Source organism: Platichthys flesus, chromosome 2 (assembly GCF_949316205.1).
Source record: "Platichthys flesus chromosome 2, fPlaFle2.1, whole genome shotgun sequence".
Classification (NCBI taxonomy): domain Eukaryota; kingdom Metazoa; phylum Chordata; class Actinopteri; order Pleuronectiformes; family Pleuronectidae; genus Platichthys; species Platichthys flesus.
In genome coordinates this window covers 6,339,273-6,358,765 of record NC_084946.1, presented here as the reverse complement: position 1 = coordinate 6,358,765, position 19,493 = coordinate 6,339,273, and the positions used below count along the sequence as shown (strand labels likewise).

Here is a 19,493-nt window from a genome sequence, read left to right as displayed (position 1 = left end):
AAGGTTCAGGCTGAGCAGAGAAGCCCCTCCAGCAGATAGTGGCAGGACGTAAGATGCAGGCTGAGACAGTGAACTCTGAGGTACATAACCAAGTGGCTGGGACATCTCTGCCGAGACATACCGCCCAAAGTAGTTGAGAAGAACAGAGATAAGATCCTCTGGGACCTCAACTTCCAGACTAACAAACGGCTGCAGGCTAACCACCCAGAGACAGTGGTGTTAACCAGGAGCAGAAGAGGGCTGTGGGGATAAATGTGGCATTCCCAGCTCACAGCAGCACCAGGAAGTAGGAGTACAAGAAGACTGAGAAGAACAACTGGAACAGATGTGGAGTGTGAAATCCTAAGTGGTCTCTTTAGTTGCAGGAGCATTAGAGGCTGTGGCCCCCAAGTGGGAGAGGGGCTCCAGCAGCATCCAGGTACAACATCTGAAGCCTCAGTGCAGAAGAGTGCAGTCAGTTCGGTGCTCAGTAAGATAAAATCAGCGGACCAGAGCTGAAGAGACTGTTGCATATATATACCATGCAATATACAGTATATACAACATATACACATCACATATACATATCAACATATCACACTCAATTTATCTGTCTTTATTTATATATATGTATATCTACAATATATATGTATATATTGTGTGTATATATATATATATATACACACACATATTTATAAATAAAGACAGATAAATTGAGTGTGATATGTTGATATGTATATGTGATATGTGGGTAATCTGTACTATATGTGTTAAACAAGGAAAAGTGTGTTTCTATATATTCTATAGTGTGTCATTTTTAAACTTGTGAGTTCGTAGTTGTATTTCTCCCTTTGCGCTGTTGCCATTATTTAGTGTGTATCCCCCGTCAGCTGCACGGAGTCCTGAGATGAGTGCTGCTGGCGCTGCTGTGTCTTGTGTGTGCAGCTGAACAGGCAGTGACCTCACGGCGCCATATTAAAATACTCCCTCCTCTCCGCCTGTGAGATCGTAGCTTAGCAGCCGCAGCTAGCCGCCAGTCTGCTTTTCACATCCACAAGACTGACAGAGGGCGACGACGTGATGGAAATTGACTCGCTTCAAGAGGCGCTCAGAGGTCACTTCACTTTGTTTCGACAGGTTTTCTGTTCGTCGCGACCATGTGTCTCACGTGTTCTTCCGTAGATGTTGTACAGTGAAAAAATAAACGGAATGGAGCTCGCAGGCTAACGTCGCTAGCTTCTTCTCAGAACTAGCTTTAGCTTATGCTAACATTACAGGCGGTTTGGCGGAAGCGGTTAGCGGTCTGTTAGTAACGTTGGCCAACCATGAAAGCTCACTAAATATGCAGCTCTTCTCTTTATTACATCCACCTAACGATTGTGTATTTATTCTGTATTTGCCACATTTTTCTCGCTGATAGCGGTGGCTGGGAGGAAGTAGCTGCTCACTGTCACCGGCTACTGAGACCGTTTGCCGGCTACGCTGTTGCGGCTAACTTAATGTGCTAGCCAGTGTGCTAATCTGAGGCTAGTTCTAGCTAGCTAGCAAGCGACCTAGCAAGATTGTTAGCAACTGTAGCCCACTACGTTATGTAAATAACTAACGAGACATTATGATAGCCTTGAACCCAAATGTGTCCATAGACGTGCGGACGAGCCGCGAGTGTTTAGCTTCAGCAGTAAACCACTGCAGGTGTTCAGGGCATCAGGGCTTTACAGCACACTTCTCCAAACTGGGGCATAAGCTAAGTCAAATGATCTGTTATCCTCTGGTCTGACTGTAACATTATGTGCATGTATGTTTGTGGTCCTCTCTTTCTGAGCAGATTTCGAGAAGAAAGCAAAGAAGGAGGCATGTCCTCTTCTGGAACAGTTTCTATGTCATGTAGCAAAGACTGGAGAGACCATGTAAGTGAACATTGAAGGCCTGATGCAATTGTCCAACCTTACTACTACATCTGCTACCCCTATATCTGCCACACACCCGCAAATACACGTTTATTTAGATATGGTAGGATTTTGTATTTGATTATAAATTTAAGTATAGCTTATTTAGATGAGCAGTTCAGGAGTAATTTCATATTTCCTTAACAGAACTTAATTATTTCTAAATGTGGTGGACTGTCATGATGCAAGTGTCATTTCTTGATGATATTTATCATGTTTTTTTAGCTCTATAATTTGTCCTGTCTTCTACTCTTGTATTTCATACGCGTTAAGCCCCATTGTGTTTACACATGTCCTTTAGGGTGCAATGGTCTCAATTCAAGAACTACTTCCTGTTTAAATTGGAGAATGTGATGGATGACTTCAGAGCCTCAGCACCTGAGCAAAGAGGTCCTGCAAATCCGAACGTGGAGTCAATTCCATTTGAAGATATGAAGGAGAGAATTCTGAAGATAGTGACGGGATATAATGGGTAGGTGCCGAGTTAAATTAGTGCATTTCAATATAACAGAGTTTTTACTAAGCTAACTTGAAGAATTGAGCAGTCACACTTAATGCGTTTGGTTCCCCATGATAAAGACACTCCATGTATAGCTTTCCTGTTTGCTACACATATATGTAGTCTACAATATAGAGTGTTAATTGTGTGTTATGACTGCTGCTTTTCTCGCTCTGAGTAAATGGGCTGGAACAATGTCACATGTAGGAACCGTCACAATTTGGCCAATACAGGAATAACTTGAAGTCCTCTCTCTATGTTTCTCCCTTGTATGGCCAAGGTTACCAGTTTTGCTTCCCTTTTTGTTGTTGTTGTTGGTTTTCCATAAACTTGTTTTGTTTCTGGGTTCACAACCTCTGCTTCTACTCTTTATTACAGCCAAGATTAATATGAGCGTAGGGCAATAAAACGATAAAGATAATTATAATGATAGAAATATCAGACATGGTCAATACTTTGATAGAACTCATTCCATCCATGTTTTTACAGACAACACAAAAAGCTAATGAAAATAGCGCCGCACAGAACCAATCATGTGGCTGTAAAAAGTTACAGCCACATGCCACACGACAGCTTATGTTGATGCACACAGCACTCAGCGTAGGAGTAGAAGCTAGTAGCAACACACGTGCTAATGTTTGAGCTACTGCAGCCGTTCGCACCAGTACTTCAGGAGTGCGAGCAAGATAAAAAAAGAAGAAAGAAAATGCTAACAAAAGCTCGAGCGACATCATTACTTAGAAGACAGACCAACAGACACAGCCTCAAAAGACAAGGACATTGTTGAAAAGAAGGGTCTGAGGAATTCGGTTGTGTGGAGATAGTTTGGCTAGTTAAAGTCCAACAGAAGCTTAGTAATGTGCACTGCAAATTGTGTCGAAAGCAGGTAATACTGCACTTTTTTACCATCGGAAGCTGAAATGACAGAAATAGTGATTCGATTAAATATTGTGATATATATTTATATTGAATGAGAAATGATCGTGATACAAATTTTTTTTTTCTACATCGCCCAGCCCTACGCGCACAATAAAGACATGTACGTATCACAAAAAAGACAGCTTGAACTGTGATAAGTAGTGTTCCATGTGCCATGCATTCACACTCTGCTTGTCAATATATTTGGCCAATCAGATGGAGCCCTGCTGCCCTAGATAATAAATTAAAGATATACAGATCATTGACAGGTTTTTTCTTTAATGAATCATTGTCGTAAGGAGAGTAGACAGAAAATAGAGAATTGTCAGGCAGCTCTGTCAAATCACATGCCACTGCCGCCTCCTCCTGATTTAATTCTTTAAGGGAAACTTCTAGTCATCAAGTTTATCCAGGGTTAAATGAATCACTATGAGCAGTTGATTATATAAAAGAATTGCATATAGTTTATTTGTGATAGTCCCAGAACCTCAGGAAAGATAATAGAATTATAAAACATGACAATATTAAATAGAAACACACCTGTTTCAGCATAGACTACTTACTGTATGGGGTCTACGTTAGCATTGAAACCAAAGAAGAAAAATACTTTAAAGGGTAAACTTTGTTAAAACAGAATCCAATAAAATTGAAGTGAATGGTGTCCTCTTTTTCAGAGGTAATAAAACAACAGGAAAAAATATAATGTGCTTCCATACTGCTCGTGTGGTGTCATCAAAGTGGCCGCAAGCCCCAACATTCATATTCGTCTTGAAACAAGGTACTTTACACTCTATTTTAATCCTAAAAGTCCACTTCCAGTGTTGAAGAAGAGGACTCCACTGACTACAATTGTATTGGATTCTGCTGCAACAAAGTAGACCCCTGAAGTTTAACTGCATAAGTGTTTTGTGGACTCAATTCAGCCAACCCTAGTTGAGTGAATTTTAATTTCTTTGAACTATCCCTTTAACACCGTTTATTTATCGGTCATATAGTCATCGCAATTATCAACAACATTATCGCATGATTCCCTAATATCTTGCCGCACTACTTTACAGTCACTTATAACTTAACACCCCCCTGCCCCACTAGCTTGTGGTGAATCCAGCGGGGGATCTCCTGCTGTGTTCTCACATCAGCTTCTGCTGACTTTATACAAGTCTGCAGAAACTCCGTGTTGGAGTTCAGTGCATGTCTGAAAGCAGCCTAAGATCAGTGAGATAAGGTAACACTTTATTGATCCTGGAAGGGGATATTCTGGTTTACGACTGCTGAGGCTTACACCATCTGTCTACAATAATACAAAATGAAATGTATTGCAGGGGTGTAGATTGTTGAGTCTTGATGGCAGCAGATATAATGGACCTGTGATAGCTCTCCTTCATACACATTGGGGGAGTAGAAATCAATCAATCAATCAAATTTTATTTGTATAGCCCATATTCACAAATTACAATTCATCTCATAGGGCTTTAACAGAGTGTGACATCCTCTGTCCTTAACCCTCAGCAAGAGTAAGGAAAAACTACAAAAAACCCTTTTAACAGGGTAAAAATATGTAGAAACCTCAGAGAGAGCCACATGTGAGGGATCCCTCACATGTCGACCTGAACGATACATTTTGTATTTGCTGTGTATTGATTCTTTGCACTTTATTTTTAGAATCCCGTTTACGATCCAGCGCTTGTGTGAGCTGCTTACAGAACCCAAGAGGAACTACATAGGAATAGATAAGTTTCTTCGGGGGGTGGAGAAGGTATGTCTAAACAGTGGTTAATACAATTTATTCTCATATTATTAACACTGACACCTTCTGCCACTCATTTGGCTGTTCTTGTTTTGCTCTAGAATGTAATGGTGGTAAGCTGTGTACATCCAACCTCAGAGTAAGTGACATGATAATGTAAAATGTAATAATAACTTATAATGTAGTAGTTTGGGAATGATGGGTTGAGAATTCTGTTTTGTTTACCAACGTGCAGAAAAAATGGATGCAGTACCATCAATAGAATGAATGGTGTGATGCTCCCTGGGAACACATCTGCTTTTACAGAGAGGTTTGACAGATTTTGTCCTTGATTTTAACATTTGTACTTTTTAAGTATTATTAGATGATAATCGTGATATTTATATTGCCTTTTCCCACTCTTATAAAAACAAATCGCTGTCTGCTGTGTATTAGGAAAGTCAACGGTCCAGGAACTCCCCGGCCGCTGAATCGACCGAAGGTGTCTCTGGCACACTCACTAGCAGCTAATGGTCTGCCAGACAGCACAGACAACAAAGACCTCGACACAGAGCCAGAAGACGACAAAGACTCCAGGTATGTCAGGAGCCGAAACACAACTAGAAAATGAATTATTCATCTTCAACATAAATAAACTCATTGAAATCACCTGTGTTTCACATGCTTCTCCTCTCTTTTGTCAGTGAGGTTTCGGCATCTGAATCCTCCCCCGGGAGCTCGGTGAAGAACAAACACCCAGACACAGAGGAGGACATGGAAGCTGAGCAGCAGGAGGTGAAGAGACTGAAGTTCAGCAAGGATGATGATGATGAGGATGATGAGGAGGATGAAGAGGAAGAGCAGGACGTGGACACACTGAGGCCTTCTCATGCCTCCTGCCTGTCAAAAGAGGCAGAAGCCATGGTCCAAGAGGAAGAGGAGGAGGAAGAGGAGGAGAAGGTCGGGTACAGCAAGGACAATGAAGCTTCTAGCAGTGCCGCTGCTACTGAAGACCAAGGCAGGTTTTCCCCCCCTTACGTACATGTCTTTTACCGGTTGTCGGTTAATGGTATGTGAGGCTTCAATGAAAAACAGAAATGCAACAAATGCACTGGCTTGAATGTTGGCATAAATATAAACCACAGGTAGGACAGGAATACACAATTGTGCAACAAAGGAACATTTTGATTCGCACTTTACATTTCTCTCAAAATCCCACGGCACACCATTTGGGAACCACTGGCTTAACCCATTAAGACCTTGGGTGCAGAATAAAGATGCTCTCTAAAAGAAAACTTTAGGACTTTAGGGTTTTCAGGCAAGTCTCCTTGATCTAAAGTCAGGGATAAGTTTGGACTTAATGACATTTTTAGACTGATGTTCATGTCTCACATGTACCTGTCACAATTCGTCTCTGATGTGCAGTATAGTTAAGACTCGCTCTAACCAGTGATATCAGTGTTATAAAAGGCAGCTGTATGTTGTAGTTCAGTGTTATATGTGCTGTAAAAACAAGCACAAGTTCAACTGTGACTGTTTTTTCTTTCTTGCTGTTGTGGGAAAATGTCCTTCAGACCCTAAAGATCAGCACAGATGTTTTAAATCCCCACTGTCTTCATTTTAGTATCTATGTCAGATGCACAGACTGACGGTAGATTCTAGGACTAAACATGATGCATTTACATTAATGTGGTTGCAGTTGAATAGCTGTCTTCGTACTGAGGCATAGATGAGGAGGCATAATACTCAATATTTTCCTTGTCATATTCTGGACCTAATTACTTTTTTTATTAAATCTGGCATCTGTGCAGTAATAAAGGGAAATGTGTGTAAATCGTGAATATAATGATATAATCTATAATTTCTTCTCACTTTATTGCCTGATAAGAAGGCAACCAAACCAGTCCGTTAATTATTCTGAGGTTGATAGAAATTACAAATAGCCTTAAAACTATCCATACTCAACTGTGATTTTCCACTTTTCCTACACAGAACCTACCAGCAGCACGCATGCCGAGGTTTGTGCAGGCTCGGCTGAGGGTGGGGGGCAGGCCGAGAGGGAGGTACCGTGTGGCTCCCAGGACGAGGCCAGCGACATGGATCAGACAGAGCAGCAGGCACCTGCAGGCGTCCTGGAGAGCCCCGAGACCAGCAGGGACAGCGAGGAGAGCAACAGTGACCCAGTGAGCAGCAGCAGTAGCAGCAGTGGTAGCAGCTGTAGCATAGAGGATAGTGCCGAAGCGACCAGGGAAGACGTTGCTCTTGCTCCCTCCAGCAGTACAACTGAACCTCCCACAGAGGGCGCCATGGAAAGTGCCATCTTGAACACTGGGACCACCGAGGAGCCTATGGAGCAGGACTAGACTGCAAGTCCCCCCTGCAGCCGTGTTTGACCATAAACCAGCTTGTTCTTGAATCCAGTTTGACTCTCACTGGAATTGAGGATAACTGCACCTCGTACACAATACGAACGCCTCGTCCCTCTTTTGGACACTCCTCCAAAATGGCTACCTGGCATTTGATGTGGGCATAGAAATAAATTTTCATTTGAAGGTTTTTTTTTTACTGGAATATTTTATTGATCTTCTTATCTTGTATTTTTAATTTACCCTTAAAAGGGGTTTGTTTCGGCAGCCTCGAGTTAGTCGGCTGGATTTTCCTTTGTTCTTTCTTGCGCTCTATGGGTTTGTTTGAGTGCTGTGGTGGTCTGGTTCTGAAGCCACTCTCTCCAGCCATTTGGGATATTGTGACACGATTGGTGGTGTAGGTCTTGTACCCTTTAAGCCCGGTGTACCACACTACCAGGATCAGAACAGAGCCATACCAGCCCTCACTATTTATGAAATTATTCACTTATGAGCTACAGCCACCATTTCAATTCCTGACTGAAGCACATGTAAAATATTCTTTAGTCACGCAATGACCTTAACCTAACCCCCCACCCAACCCACCACGACTATGTTGTTACTCCACCAAGCCTCCACCAGGCTGTTGATTGTTTTAAAATTTACCTCCATCAATGTGAGATGCGAGACCTTTTTTTCCATTGTGTCCTTATATTATTTTAACCACATTTTTGCAAAGATACACTACCAATCCCTCTGAACAATAGTATGACATTCTACCTTGTAGAGATGTCCTCTGTAAAATTATATATTTTGGATGCATAAAACCACCATAATTTATAAAAAATCATTTCAATTCAATGAGTTCTTTTGGAGTATGTTTTTTTTTTTCTTTTTTTCTGTCTGCCAGTTGTAGTTTCCAAAACCAGCTGTAAGTACAAAGATGACCTCTGCTTTCTTTGTATCGTGATGTCACCATGTTGTTTCACCGACAGATATCCAGAGCAGTTTCTGGTTCCAGTTCTACACCTGTTTTCTGCAGCTGTACTTTTTGATATTTAGGATTTTAAATTTCTGTAAAGTAGATTTTTGTAGATTGTAATACAGTATGTGTTCACTGCCTTTGTGAAACCATATATAATTGTATAATTTCTGTGTATACTCTGAATGCTTTTGCTTTCAATGCGGTATTCAGAATCAGCAATAAATGTTAACATTTTTATGCCTGGTGGTCTTGCTTACTTACACACAGCATCTCATTTATGTGCAGTATTAGTGTTATTTTGTTTATTATTCTTGACACAGCTGGATACTCTAGCTGTCTCAGCAGTTGTCAAACACATTTGGACTCCTAGCCGAAAAATGTGTAACTAATGACTGAAATTGTGATTGTAATAGAGGAACTAAGCTCCAGAGAACTGATGCTTTATACAGTTTCACTGGAACAGCAGCTGGGACTCATAACAAAGCAGATTCATTGGTCATTCGAACAGCCTGTGCTTCAGAATATCTGCCATGAAAAGACATTTTCAGAATTTCTTACGTCTTTTTTCATCCAACAATTTTTGTTTTGCAACAACATACTACTGTACCAGATAATGATGCTACAAGTAAATCAGAGGATGTCCAACTGGACCACTACCCCTTAACAAATGTATCCTTTATCTAGATTCTATACCATTCATCCTTTTGTGTGTGGAGCTGGAGCCAATCCCAGCTGACATTGGGCTGGAGGCAGGGAACACCCTGAACAAGTCACCAGCACATCACATGGCCAAAATATACATTAACAAACATTCACACTCAGACCTATGGTTAATTTAGGGTCAACAATTAAGGACCATCCAGCACCACCATGCTGCTCAGAATTAATTTCTCTCTCTTTCTTTCTCTCTCTCTCTCTCTCTATATATATATATATGATATGGGACAGAGATATCAAAATACATCAGTAAAAGTATACATGCAATATTAACACTAGGAAATATATAAGCTGTTTGACCTTCACCTGGAAGTGATTAAAGCTTCTATTAACGCATTCAAAAATAAGGGACAAGACTACACTTGTTTTGACAAGTTATTTCCCACATTAAACCTCCTGGAATAATTTGTCTGGATCAGCTTTGATCTCCAGCAGATCTTCCCTACATACATAATATGCAGTACAATTACATGCACTCACAGATATTATTTGCATTTGAAAGAATAAAGGTTTGTTTAAGGCTTTTCTCTCAGCGTCTCTGGGTAGTTGCTCCTTATTAATGGAAGTAAAGAACCCATCAGCACGACTGTTGTCAAATCCCTCCCATGTGTCACACACAGAGGACAGAGGAACCATGTATGAAAATTAATGAAGGCAGCCAATTTGACTTGGAGATTTTTCAGAAGGCAGCTTTTGTAAAAGCTCAGCGACTGCTACATGGTTTTGGTCACAGTTAAAGGGGCGAACCATTGTCCATTTAAATAAAAATGCCTTTTCCTCTCCCCTTGAACAGCTCTGCTCAAAATCGTGATCCTGTTGGTCAGTTTACAAAAGCATTGGCCCCTGCTATCGTTTGACTGCTGAAATTTGCCCAGGCTCTCAGAGGAAATAAGAGATTGGCTGCATTAATCCATGCAGCGCTGCTTTAAAATGGTGGCCTTTGAAGACTTGTCTCTGGGGAAACAAATGCCAGGTCAGGAGGGATATTAAAAAGCTGCACGACACCAAATTCTTTTTAATCTGACCCCAGCTTCATGAACTTAAAGGATTCACACACTTTTGTTAGAGGCATCAGGTGACCAGAGATGTCCTCTTGACTCCTCAAACTTGTTATAAAAGCAATTCACACAGTATCACAGTAACTTCTTACTTCATTTCTCATTGCTGCAATTAAAGAATTTGCCTGTGTCCTAATATCAAATGTCTTCTTTGTATGTAGCACCGAGGATCAGGACTGTATTAGCAGGGGATACCATTTTGGAGGCAAACATAGCAGCCACCTGTTATATCTGCAATGATTTTTTTTAAAGTGCCTTAAAAGTACAGAACCACAGTTCATAGAATTAATTTCATATCACAACAGAAGGTATGATATTATAAATGTCTCTATAGCAGCTGGAGTGAAACCTGCAGTGAGTGAGCTGAAGTCTTTGATCAGACCAGTCAGTAAAATAACTATGAAATTAAACTCTCTCCCAGAGCCCCCCGACAGCGGACCCCTGGGGCTCTCTGGGCCCCCCTCAAATCCCTCTTGGCCGCTGTGAGGCGTTACACTCGGGTTTCATGCATCAGCAGCCGCCTCCAGAGAAGAACTTTTTAATGGAAGTGTGGTCAGCATGCAGCGCATAACAAATCACACTAATAGTCTTGAGTCATCAAGTTAAGTGGAAGCACTCCCCTTGATGACTTTGACAGGATTAAAAGACGGAATACATGAAATCTTAAAGAAAGTGATTATAACACAGAAGTTTCTCTCTTAGTTGGGATTTGAAAATATTATGTGGTTGAGCAGGACTGAGAGCTCCCAGTCATGTCCTCTCTGATTGGGTCAAGCAAGGCCATGCGCAGTCTTCCTGTCATCCAATAGAGGGTACTGTTTAGTTTCCAAGCCAGACCAAACGTGGCCCCTGAAATCAGATTGCAGGCCGAGTCATCATGCTCCTGCAAGTGAATGCATGCAGGCTGTGACGCACGCATGGGCCTCCTTATGTGCTGTCTTGAAAAAGTCACACAGACACTCCGTCCTCCTTCATCCCTGTGCAGCTCTGTCCGCAGGATGAACCCATGCCTGTCTTATATTGTCTCCCTGTCTTAGTGTGAGGGGACGTCAGAGCTCGCTGCCTGTGAACGCTAGGGAATGACCTGAAGATGACATAGCCATCTTTTTCTTTACTCTCCAAAAGCCAGGGGGAATGTTAGCGTCTGATGCTGCTGCTGGAGTTAACCTGTGAGACATTCAACACACCTCTTGAGAAACCGCAGACATCAGATCAAGTCCCATGTGTCTCATAACTCACAGGAGAAATAAAGTCTTTTATTGGAATGATCTAGAATATGGCGATTTTAAGGCAATAAATTTGTGTTAAGAAAATAAACAAGGTCAGAAACTGATGTCCAGGTCCTGGATCAGGTGTGGGCCTGGTGCCAATGTCAAGTTACATTTTTCTGGCACAGCAGGGTGAAGCATTCTGAGCCAGAAAAGTCTGGGAGGGTGGGACATTTATTTATCTCCACTTCAAGAACATCAAGCACACCTAAAAACGGAGGATGCAGGGAGGCTCCACCGCAGGAGGCCTCCAGACAGGCTTCACAAGAACCGCTCAGCAAAGTGGGTACAGTGAGAAATACTATGTAAGGCTCTGAAATGGTCAGTGAAGAAATATTGGATTATTCTGATGTTTGAGGAGCTCAGTGAGGGGGCGGAACTCTCAGCGGGACGTGGACGCTATTGAATTGCAGAAACAGAATGGCATCATCGTAGAGGAAGTTCATTCCAGACAGCATACATGAAATAAAGTGGTGACATTTATGCTTGGCAATAAAATGCTGGTTGTAGCTCTGCCAGGGGGGATGACAGCAGTGTGGAAGGAGGCAGGGTAAGCAATTTCCTGGGGCCCTGAGCTGGGAGGGGGTACAGCTGTTTACAGCAATTACAATTTATTGAAACCTCCTTAAACTCAATGATTTGTTATTTACAGGAGACTGCAACGACACTGTGGTTGAAACCATCGATAACAAGGCAATTTTAGAGGTAGTGAATTCTAAAAAGTCAAAAATGCCAGGGAGAGGGGTCTGTTCTTTACACAGTATGTATAATTTTGATGATAAAATAATGGTTGAGGATTGAATTTATGATGTTCGGTATCGTGTTTCTTTGGTTGGTGGTGATGGCGGTGGTCAGGGGGGTTCTGCATGGTTCAACGTCGGGCCCCAGATCCATTTTGCCCGGGGCCCCCTATGTCCATTGAAACACACCTGCTCAGGGACATAGAAATACTGTTGAACAAATATGAAATATGCAAACAAGCATCCGAGACAGTCTAGAGTAGCAGTGGCATCTATTGTACTTCGGTCTGTCCTGCGAGAGGGATCCCTAACATGTGTCTCTCTCTGAGGTTTACACATGTTTTCTCTGACTCTTTATGAGGGTTAAGGTGGAGCACTGGCAAGGTTTGTGTGGAGAGCAAGGTGGACCCAAAATGTAGGAGCAAGGCAGTAAGCAGATCCAATTCAATTTATTCAAAATAAGCACAAAACAGGAAGCAGTACCAACGGGCAAAAACTCCAACTGTCCAAGAAAAGAAAACTAGGCAGGAAAGAAACAACCTGTGAACACTGGAGACAAACCTGGCAGCGACTAAGATCATAACTAAACAGACTGGACACAGACAGGACTGAAGACTTGACTTAAATACAAACTGAAGTGATGACAAAATAGAGGCAGGTGGCCGAGGACAAACAAATTGGGGAAATAAATCTGGAGGGAAAGCACAACGGCAGAAAGTAAATGATTATTCAAAATAAAACAGGAAACAAAGAATGATACACAAATCTTAGCCCGGAATGAAACATAGAATGAAAGAAAATCTGAAAACAAGAAAACACAGGTAAAAGTCAAATAACCAGAGGAGTCCATACTTAGAACAGTCCAACAAAACCCAGAAAACACCTTAGCCAAGAGTATAGAGCCTGACAGAATCATGACAAGCACCTTGTTAAGATCCATGAGACAACCCGATTTGTGACAATGGGCTATGGAAATAACATTTGATTGATTGATTTATCATATTAAATCTATGCAACCATCTGCTATTGTTCATTACAGCAAGAGCTCAACCAACAGCAACTTAAGAAAACATATGCAAGTTAAGAAAACACATGCAAGTTGACAAAACACAGGCAAAGTAACAAAACATCTTCATCAAGTTCACAACGCAACACAATACATTACAGAAACGCGCAGCAAATAGAGAAGAAACGACAACGAATTCGGCTCTTCAGCCCCCCTGTGTGTGTGTGTGTGTGTGTGTGTGTGTGTGTGTGTATGTGTCTGCAAGCGTCAGCAAAATGTTACGTTCCACACTGCTATTTGAGGCTAATGTCAATTGGTCCTCATGTGATAGGGACCTCATGAATCAGCGAAGGCTACACCATGACCAAAAAGACCCAATCAGGAAGCAGCTGCCAGTGTCTGAGTCATTGTTTCCAAACGTGTCGGGTTCAGTCCATCCAGACTAAAATGCAGCCCCAGAGTTTTCAAACTGAAGCAGGGTCAGCAGTTTCCGAACTTTCTGTACCGTAGCATGTATTCGAGTTGTATCTGAGGCAGAGTTGATATCTTTTCGGACAAAAACGTGGATGTAGCCGTATGCCGTACATGAGCACATTTCTGTCCTGTAAGAGGGAGATAGTGCTGATATACTAAATGAATATTGTGTTCATTTTATACCAGTGAAAGACCTTTATTATAATTAGACGGTAGTTTGAGCATGTTTTTCTTTCTGCCTCTGAAAGTGATGCCTGTGAAGTCTTTCAATTACAGCTTGTCGTGCTGAGATTCTAATTCCTCTCTCCAGTGGGGGGATTCTTTGAAAATAAGGACCATTCCACATGCATTTAATGCGCCACATTACATTGTTGCTTGTAGGACTTTCAGATACGCAGACTCGCAGTTGAATGCCAATGTATTATTTGGAATAACTAACATGCTGTATCTCCTTTTATTTACCTCATCCATAAAGAGACCTCTGACATAACAAGTTGTGATTTCTACATGTCTACACTTAGTTACATGTTGTTACCATGTCTTGGTGGCCTACGCTAATAAGCTTTTTGCGCATTTGGCGCAGTATGTACCAAAAAGTTGCTTCAACATTTGAACAGAGGTAATCAAGTATTTTGCGATGATCCAAAATGTACACCCCCGCTGGCTCCAAGGTGTATTTTAGGCTCGCACCGTGTGTCTGTGTCTGAAACTCCAGTCTGCCTTCATTTTTTTCTGAACTCATGCAGTCAGACTGTTGTGACAGTGCTTTACCTAACACTTCAGGATGGAGGTGTTATCCTCACTCTCACTCTTTGAACATGAGCGCTCATGCAGTTGGCAAAGGGGCGAGATAAATTCTTTGGATCTAGTGGGAGATGCGGGGGTAAAGAGGAAGAACGGCATGTTTTCCACTCTCATTCTCCTTTTCTCCTTTTCTCCTTTTGCACGTTCTGTTGCCCCCACCCTGCTGACCGAAGCTTTTAAATCGGAATGTATATAATGGATAAATTAGCTGTCAACCAATAAATCTGCAGAAAGGGAGCCACCGAGGTTTATGCGATTTGACCCAGGAAACTGCGCTGTGAGAAAAGTTGAGCAGGGAGGAACGAGCTGTGGGAGGACGGACCGCTGTGAGTTATGGCTCCGATGAGCCATAAACAAAACACAAGCAATGGGGCCTTTGAAGCTAACAAGACCACGCAAGGGTCAAATACGTAGTTAGAGACATTTATGTCTTTGGCATTCAAAGAGTTTGGCTTGCATTTTACATCCGATGGAAAAAATGTAAGCAGCTGAGACAAAAACGTGTGAGAGAAATTCAGAAAAAGCTAAAGTCAACCAACAAAATTATATTTTTTAAATATGGCATGAATACAGTGTTTATTACAAACATATATCCTGCTTACTTTTTGTTGAGAGAGGAATTCAATTTCTGGCTTCCTTCGTGACCACAGTTTTATGTCATTTCATTTTTTATGGTTATCCCTGTGTGGTTATGTTGAAGGTGACGTACCCGCTGCTCTAGCTGACAGGATACGTGCTGTCTTATTGCCTGTGCTGACCTTTAACTCAAAGTGCAGCGAGATGCCTCAAAGACAGAAGCATTGACAGCTTACATACAGGCCTGGCTACAGATAATCATGGTGCCACCGTATGCTTGTAACAGAAGGTCTCTTAACGTTAATGGGGATTTTGAACTTTCAAGTCATACTTTCTTTCTTGCCTTCACGTCGGACTCTGTTTTTCATCTCTCTCTTTCAATCATCACTTTCTGTTTCATCTACAGACCTGGCTCGGGCTCTGTTTAGAGTTTTTATATTTTATCTTATGACCAAAAACTCACAAACTTGATGAGATTTGTATTTGTGTTTAGTTCTTGTTATCACAATAGACAAAGATGGCGAATATATTATAGCTAAACATCCACATGTTAGCCCTGTAAGCTTGTTAGCGTTTTGAAATTGCACTATTTCAAAGCACCAACATCCTAGCATAGTTGAAGACACATTTTCTTGTATTTTAGTTCCATTCAAATGACAAATAATCCAAAGACAATAGAACTATGCCTTGTCTTTTCCTTAGTTTCAATCATTAATATCACTAACCTCGCTTTGCTGAAACAATAACCTACAACTAGTACTTCTTTATGAAATACTTTGTATTCCGAATGGTCGAAGATTGACAAGACTCAGTTATCACACACATGGCACACACATACATATACTGAAACTTACCCTATCATATTTTCACAGACAGATGAATCAGTTCACATGTAAAATATGATGGTTTGGCTTGACAAGAGGCAGAATATATGTTAATGGAAATAATCAATTCTTTACCTCTGATAAATCTATATATATAAATTACTGTTAGAATGGATTTGTGCATGTTGTGCAGGCCTTTGCACATTTTTATTACGTCTTTCGTAGGTAAAAAAAAAAGTTCCTATCCTGCCATCAATCACGGTAATGTATCTGTGTTGTTCCATCTTGTACTTGTGATAAATCAGAAAAGCTCATGGGTTTTATTATGCATTTTACATACAAGATATATTTAGTTACCTCTGGAGACTCATTTATCTTGGCCATTGCGTACGAGTTACTCGCAAAACCATTGTTCTGGATTGAAATCAGAGTGATAAAACGCTGCAAAAATAGAAACGCAATTGTCACTTAAAACCTGTCAGCTGATCAGACGTGTGTATTTTTTTTTTTACAGTTTTCAAAGAGCTGTTCATAAGCACATGGGCTTTGCAATTTCACAGTCGGAAGCTCATTCAGTATAATCTTTTTTAAGTTTTCATCTCACATAATTGTAGGGAGGTCTTTGAACCATAATTGAATTTATGATAATTTAAAGAACAGTTTATTATTGTCTTCATTTTCCTTCACCAGCCAATAAATCCATTGTTTTAAATATCAGGGTTATCACAGTAATCTTAATACTATTAGATTTAAACATGGAATAGTCATGCTAATCAAGGTCAGAATGACTGTTCTGAAACAAATATCAGCTTATGAATGAGGTTTAGTAATGAGTGCTAGAAATGCATTGTCTCATGTAAAGTAACATTTTGCAACATTTTAATTTTCCATTTTTCCCATCAGCAGTATTTCTTTAGATGCAGCTCTGAGGTTATTGTCAAGTTCATAGACGTAAATGCTCTGAGGACATGCCTCCACATCTAAGAGTAACCTCTTTGACTGATCAGAGAACATGAATATGTGGTTCAGCACTTCTTTCTGTGTATCCAGCAGCTTGTTCTCTCTCTGAGATGTGAGATATGCTAACACAGTCTTCACACCTGCTGAACTTGCTGGAGCATTGTGGTGCCTCCAAGGTTTTCTCTTATTTTGATGTAGGTCATGCAAAAAGTCAGGCACAACAACCTGGGCCACAAATATTTCCCGATGTCACCTGTCAAAATGAGTCGTGATTATGATGGTAAATAAAGCAATGCAGTAAATGTTGTCCAGGCTTGTTAAGCAGTTACGAGACCTTTTGTGCATCTAGTCTCCGTTGTGAAACAGCATCAGAATCAGCAGTACTCGCAGGCAGCAGAGACGCCTCCTTATCAGTTAATGGATGAGTACACAGGAATGTCGGCCTGTTCCACGCTCTGACATTTAAACCGATGAGTTCTGCTCTCCGGCTCAAACACAGGACAGCCAGACCAGTGGGGGGAGGTCCACCTTTATCCCAAAGATAATAAAAATACATGAGGATAGCAAAGCCAAATATGTGATAGACTAATCTCCTGGCGGTCTGTGGTGACAAGTGGACGTCCCAGTGTTGATTATGGGAGCCTTTTGTTTGCATTGCATGCCATATTGTTATCTCCCATTAAAAGACTATGTATAGAGTAGCCAGACATTAATCATGGGGCTGGGGTTCAGTCAAACTAAAGGAGGAGTAATCAATTAAAATCTGACAAGACATGGAGGAAAAAGCTGAATTTGCACTCCAAGCTGCTTTCATTACCATAATCATCCCCCTTAACTGATGCAAACTTTATGTGACAAGGGATGAAATCATGAACTACCTGAAAAACTAAAACAAGCTGAATGTATGTTGGTATATATTAAACAATTACAGGCCTTTGGCATTAAACAGATAAAAGGAATATAAAACTTGGCCTAAACTGCTTTAGTTTTTACTATTCTTTTATTTCTCTATGACTTGCAGCTCATCTAATCAAAAGTGTCCAGGTAAATATTGTCCCCAGAAAACTATACAAATTTTATTTTCGGGTCATTGGGGGAAAAACAGAACAAGCAGCAAACTCAACAGTGATGTAAGAAGCTGATAGTGGCCAACATGCTAGCTAAGAACAGCATACTTACACATCTAGCAGTGGTAGAGTAAAATTAGCATGTATTTGGAGGTGTTAGGTTTGTAGGTTAGTCCTTTATTCAATCTCTTTTTGCTCTGTTTTGGTCTCTAACAGAAACTGTATTTAAAGATGGATGACACGTCTACACTTCCTTCCTCTCTCCCAAAATTTGACCAAAACACTTAGGATACCAACGCTGCATCTTGTACATGTGGAGCCAGTCTATGCAGTAGCGAGGCCCAACTGACTCAGTGCTCGACCAATCATGAGTCAGTCTCAGGTGTCAACCATGAAATTTCCCCCCCGTTTGTATAGCATCAAATAGCTACTTAAAGCAAACGTATAAGAACAAAAGAGTACTTGGACATACACTGCATTAATGTGACAAGAACAACCATAAATGACAGAAACCTTCTTTGAGAAAAATATTTTTGATTTGTACTTTTTTATTGTATCTATGCTCCCTCCATCAACATGGAGGGGCAACAGCAGCCAGCCACCAAGTGCCACTTGAAACGCTTGGGCCTCATTTTAGAACACACATGTCCATCCTTATATATTATATATAGTCTCTTCAAACTCCTGAGAGAGATTTATTGTAAGCAGCTAAATGCTATATTCTCATGCTATGTTTTTCTTTGTGCTGTGTTTTGCTACAGACAGTTTGCAGTGAATAGAGAAACCCTAAACAGAAGTTGTGGGCCATGAAAGATGTTAAAATTATCCGTAGAATAGTTGTTTTACTACGCATGTCATGTTCCTGAGTTTGTAGTAGTACTTGAGTATGAATACAATACCCCAAATATCTTTGAATGCTGCCCTAATTAAAGTTGCCTCATTAGATACAAAAGATGTTTGATGACTGAAGTTGTTTAGATCACAAGAGACATGGAGCTGCCTTTGTCCTCAGTAACGATGCACTAAACTGATAATTGGAGGATCATATGGGACTGAGGGTATGAGGTCCCTCTAACAGATGGTCGGAGACTGGAGTCAGATAAACAAAACCGTTAGCTCAGCAAGGAGACGTTGCCATGTGAATGGGGGCCTCATGCCATGTTCACTAATAACTTTCATTAACATATACCACACAGTGTGCTGTCAGATCTTGGTTTAACACTGATGGGCCTCTTTTCTTGCTGAGAAGAACAGTAGGCCATGATGAGCCCAAGCCACCACTGTTCTATCCATGTGAAGGGATAGCAGCCATGTCGACAGGAGGAAAGAAAAGATACAGCTTTGTTGTCAGCCTTCTATGTGTGGACAGCAGGATTCTCTGCTGATTGGACTGTTTTATGTTGACGCCAGCCAGACTGACTGACTGATACCTTGCTCTTGATCTAACTTGAATCACAGTAAGCTGACTCCTGCTACTTCCATCACTACAAGTTGGCAAATGTACATGATTCTGACTCTGTGATCCATTAAACATCCCTCCATCCAACCATTCCACTCATCCTTTTAAAAATGACAAATCCCAACAATGTTTCAAAGCTCAT

The 19,493-nt window shown here is 41.1% G+C and overlaps 1 protein-coding gene across 1 annotated transcript; it reads left to right on the top strand.

The window, feature by feature from the left end:
* The first annotated feature begins 954 nt into the window (after positions 1-954).
* ppp4r2b (protein phosphatase 4, regulatory subunit 2b) lies at positions 955-8,633 on the top strand. The gene is made up of 9 exons (XM_062395068.1): positions 955-1,093; positions 1,805-1,886; positions 2,227-2,397; positions 5,005-5,098; positions 5,191-5,228; positions 5,325-5,399; positions 5,525-5,665; positions 5,773-6,086; positions 7,061-8,633. Exons 1-9 carry the CDS (start codon positions 1,060-1,062, stop codon positions 7,429-7,431), a joined length of 1,320 nt encoding a protein of 439 aa, XP_062251052.1. The 5' UTR covers positions 955-1,059; the 3' UTR covers positions 7,432-8,633.
* The last annotated feature ends 10,860 nt before the right edge of the window (positions 8,634-19,493 follow it).

Excerpts from the sequence above, each read along its gene's own strand:
- ppp4r2b (XM_062395068.1), top strand. The coding sequence starts at position 1,060 with ATGGAAATTGACTCGCTTCAAGAGGCGCTCAGAG. Across the intron at positions 1,887-2,226 it reads GCAAAGACTGGAGAGACCAT|GGTGCAATGGTCTCAATTCA; the intron begins GTAAGTGAACAT and ends CATGTCCTTTAG. Across the intron at positions 5,400-5,524 it reads ACATCTGCTTTTACAGAGAG|GAAAGTCAACGGTCCAGGAA; the intron begins GTTTGACAGATT and ends GCTGTGTATTAG.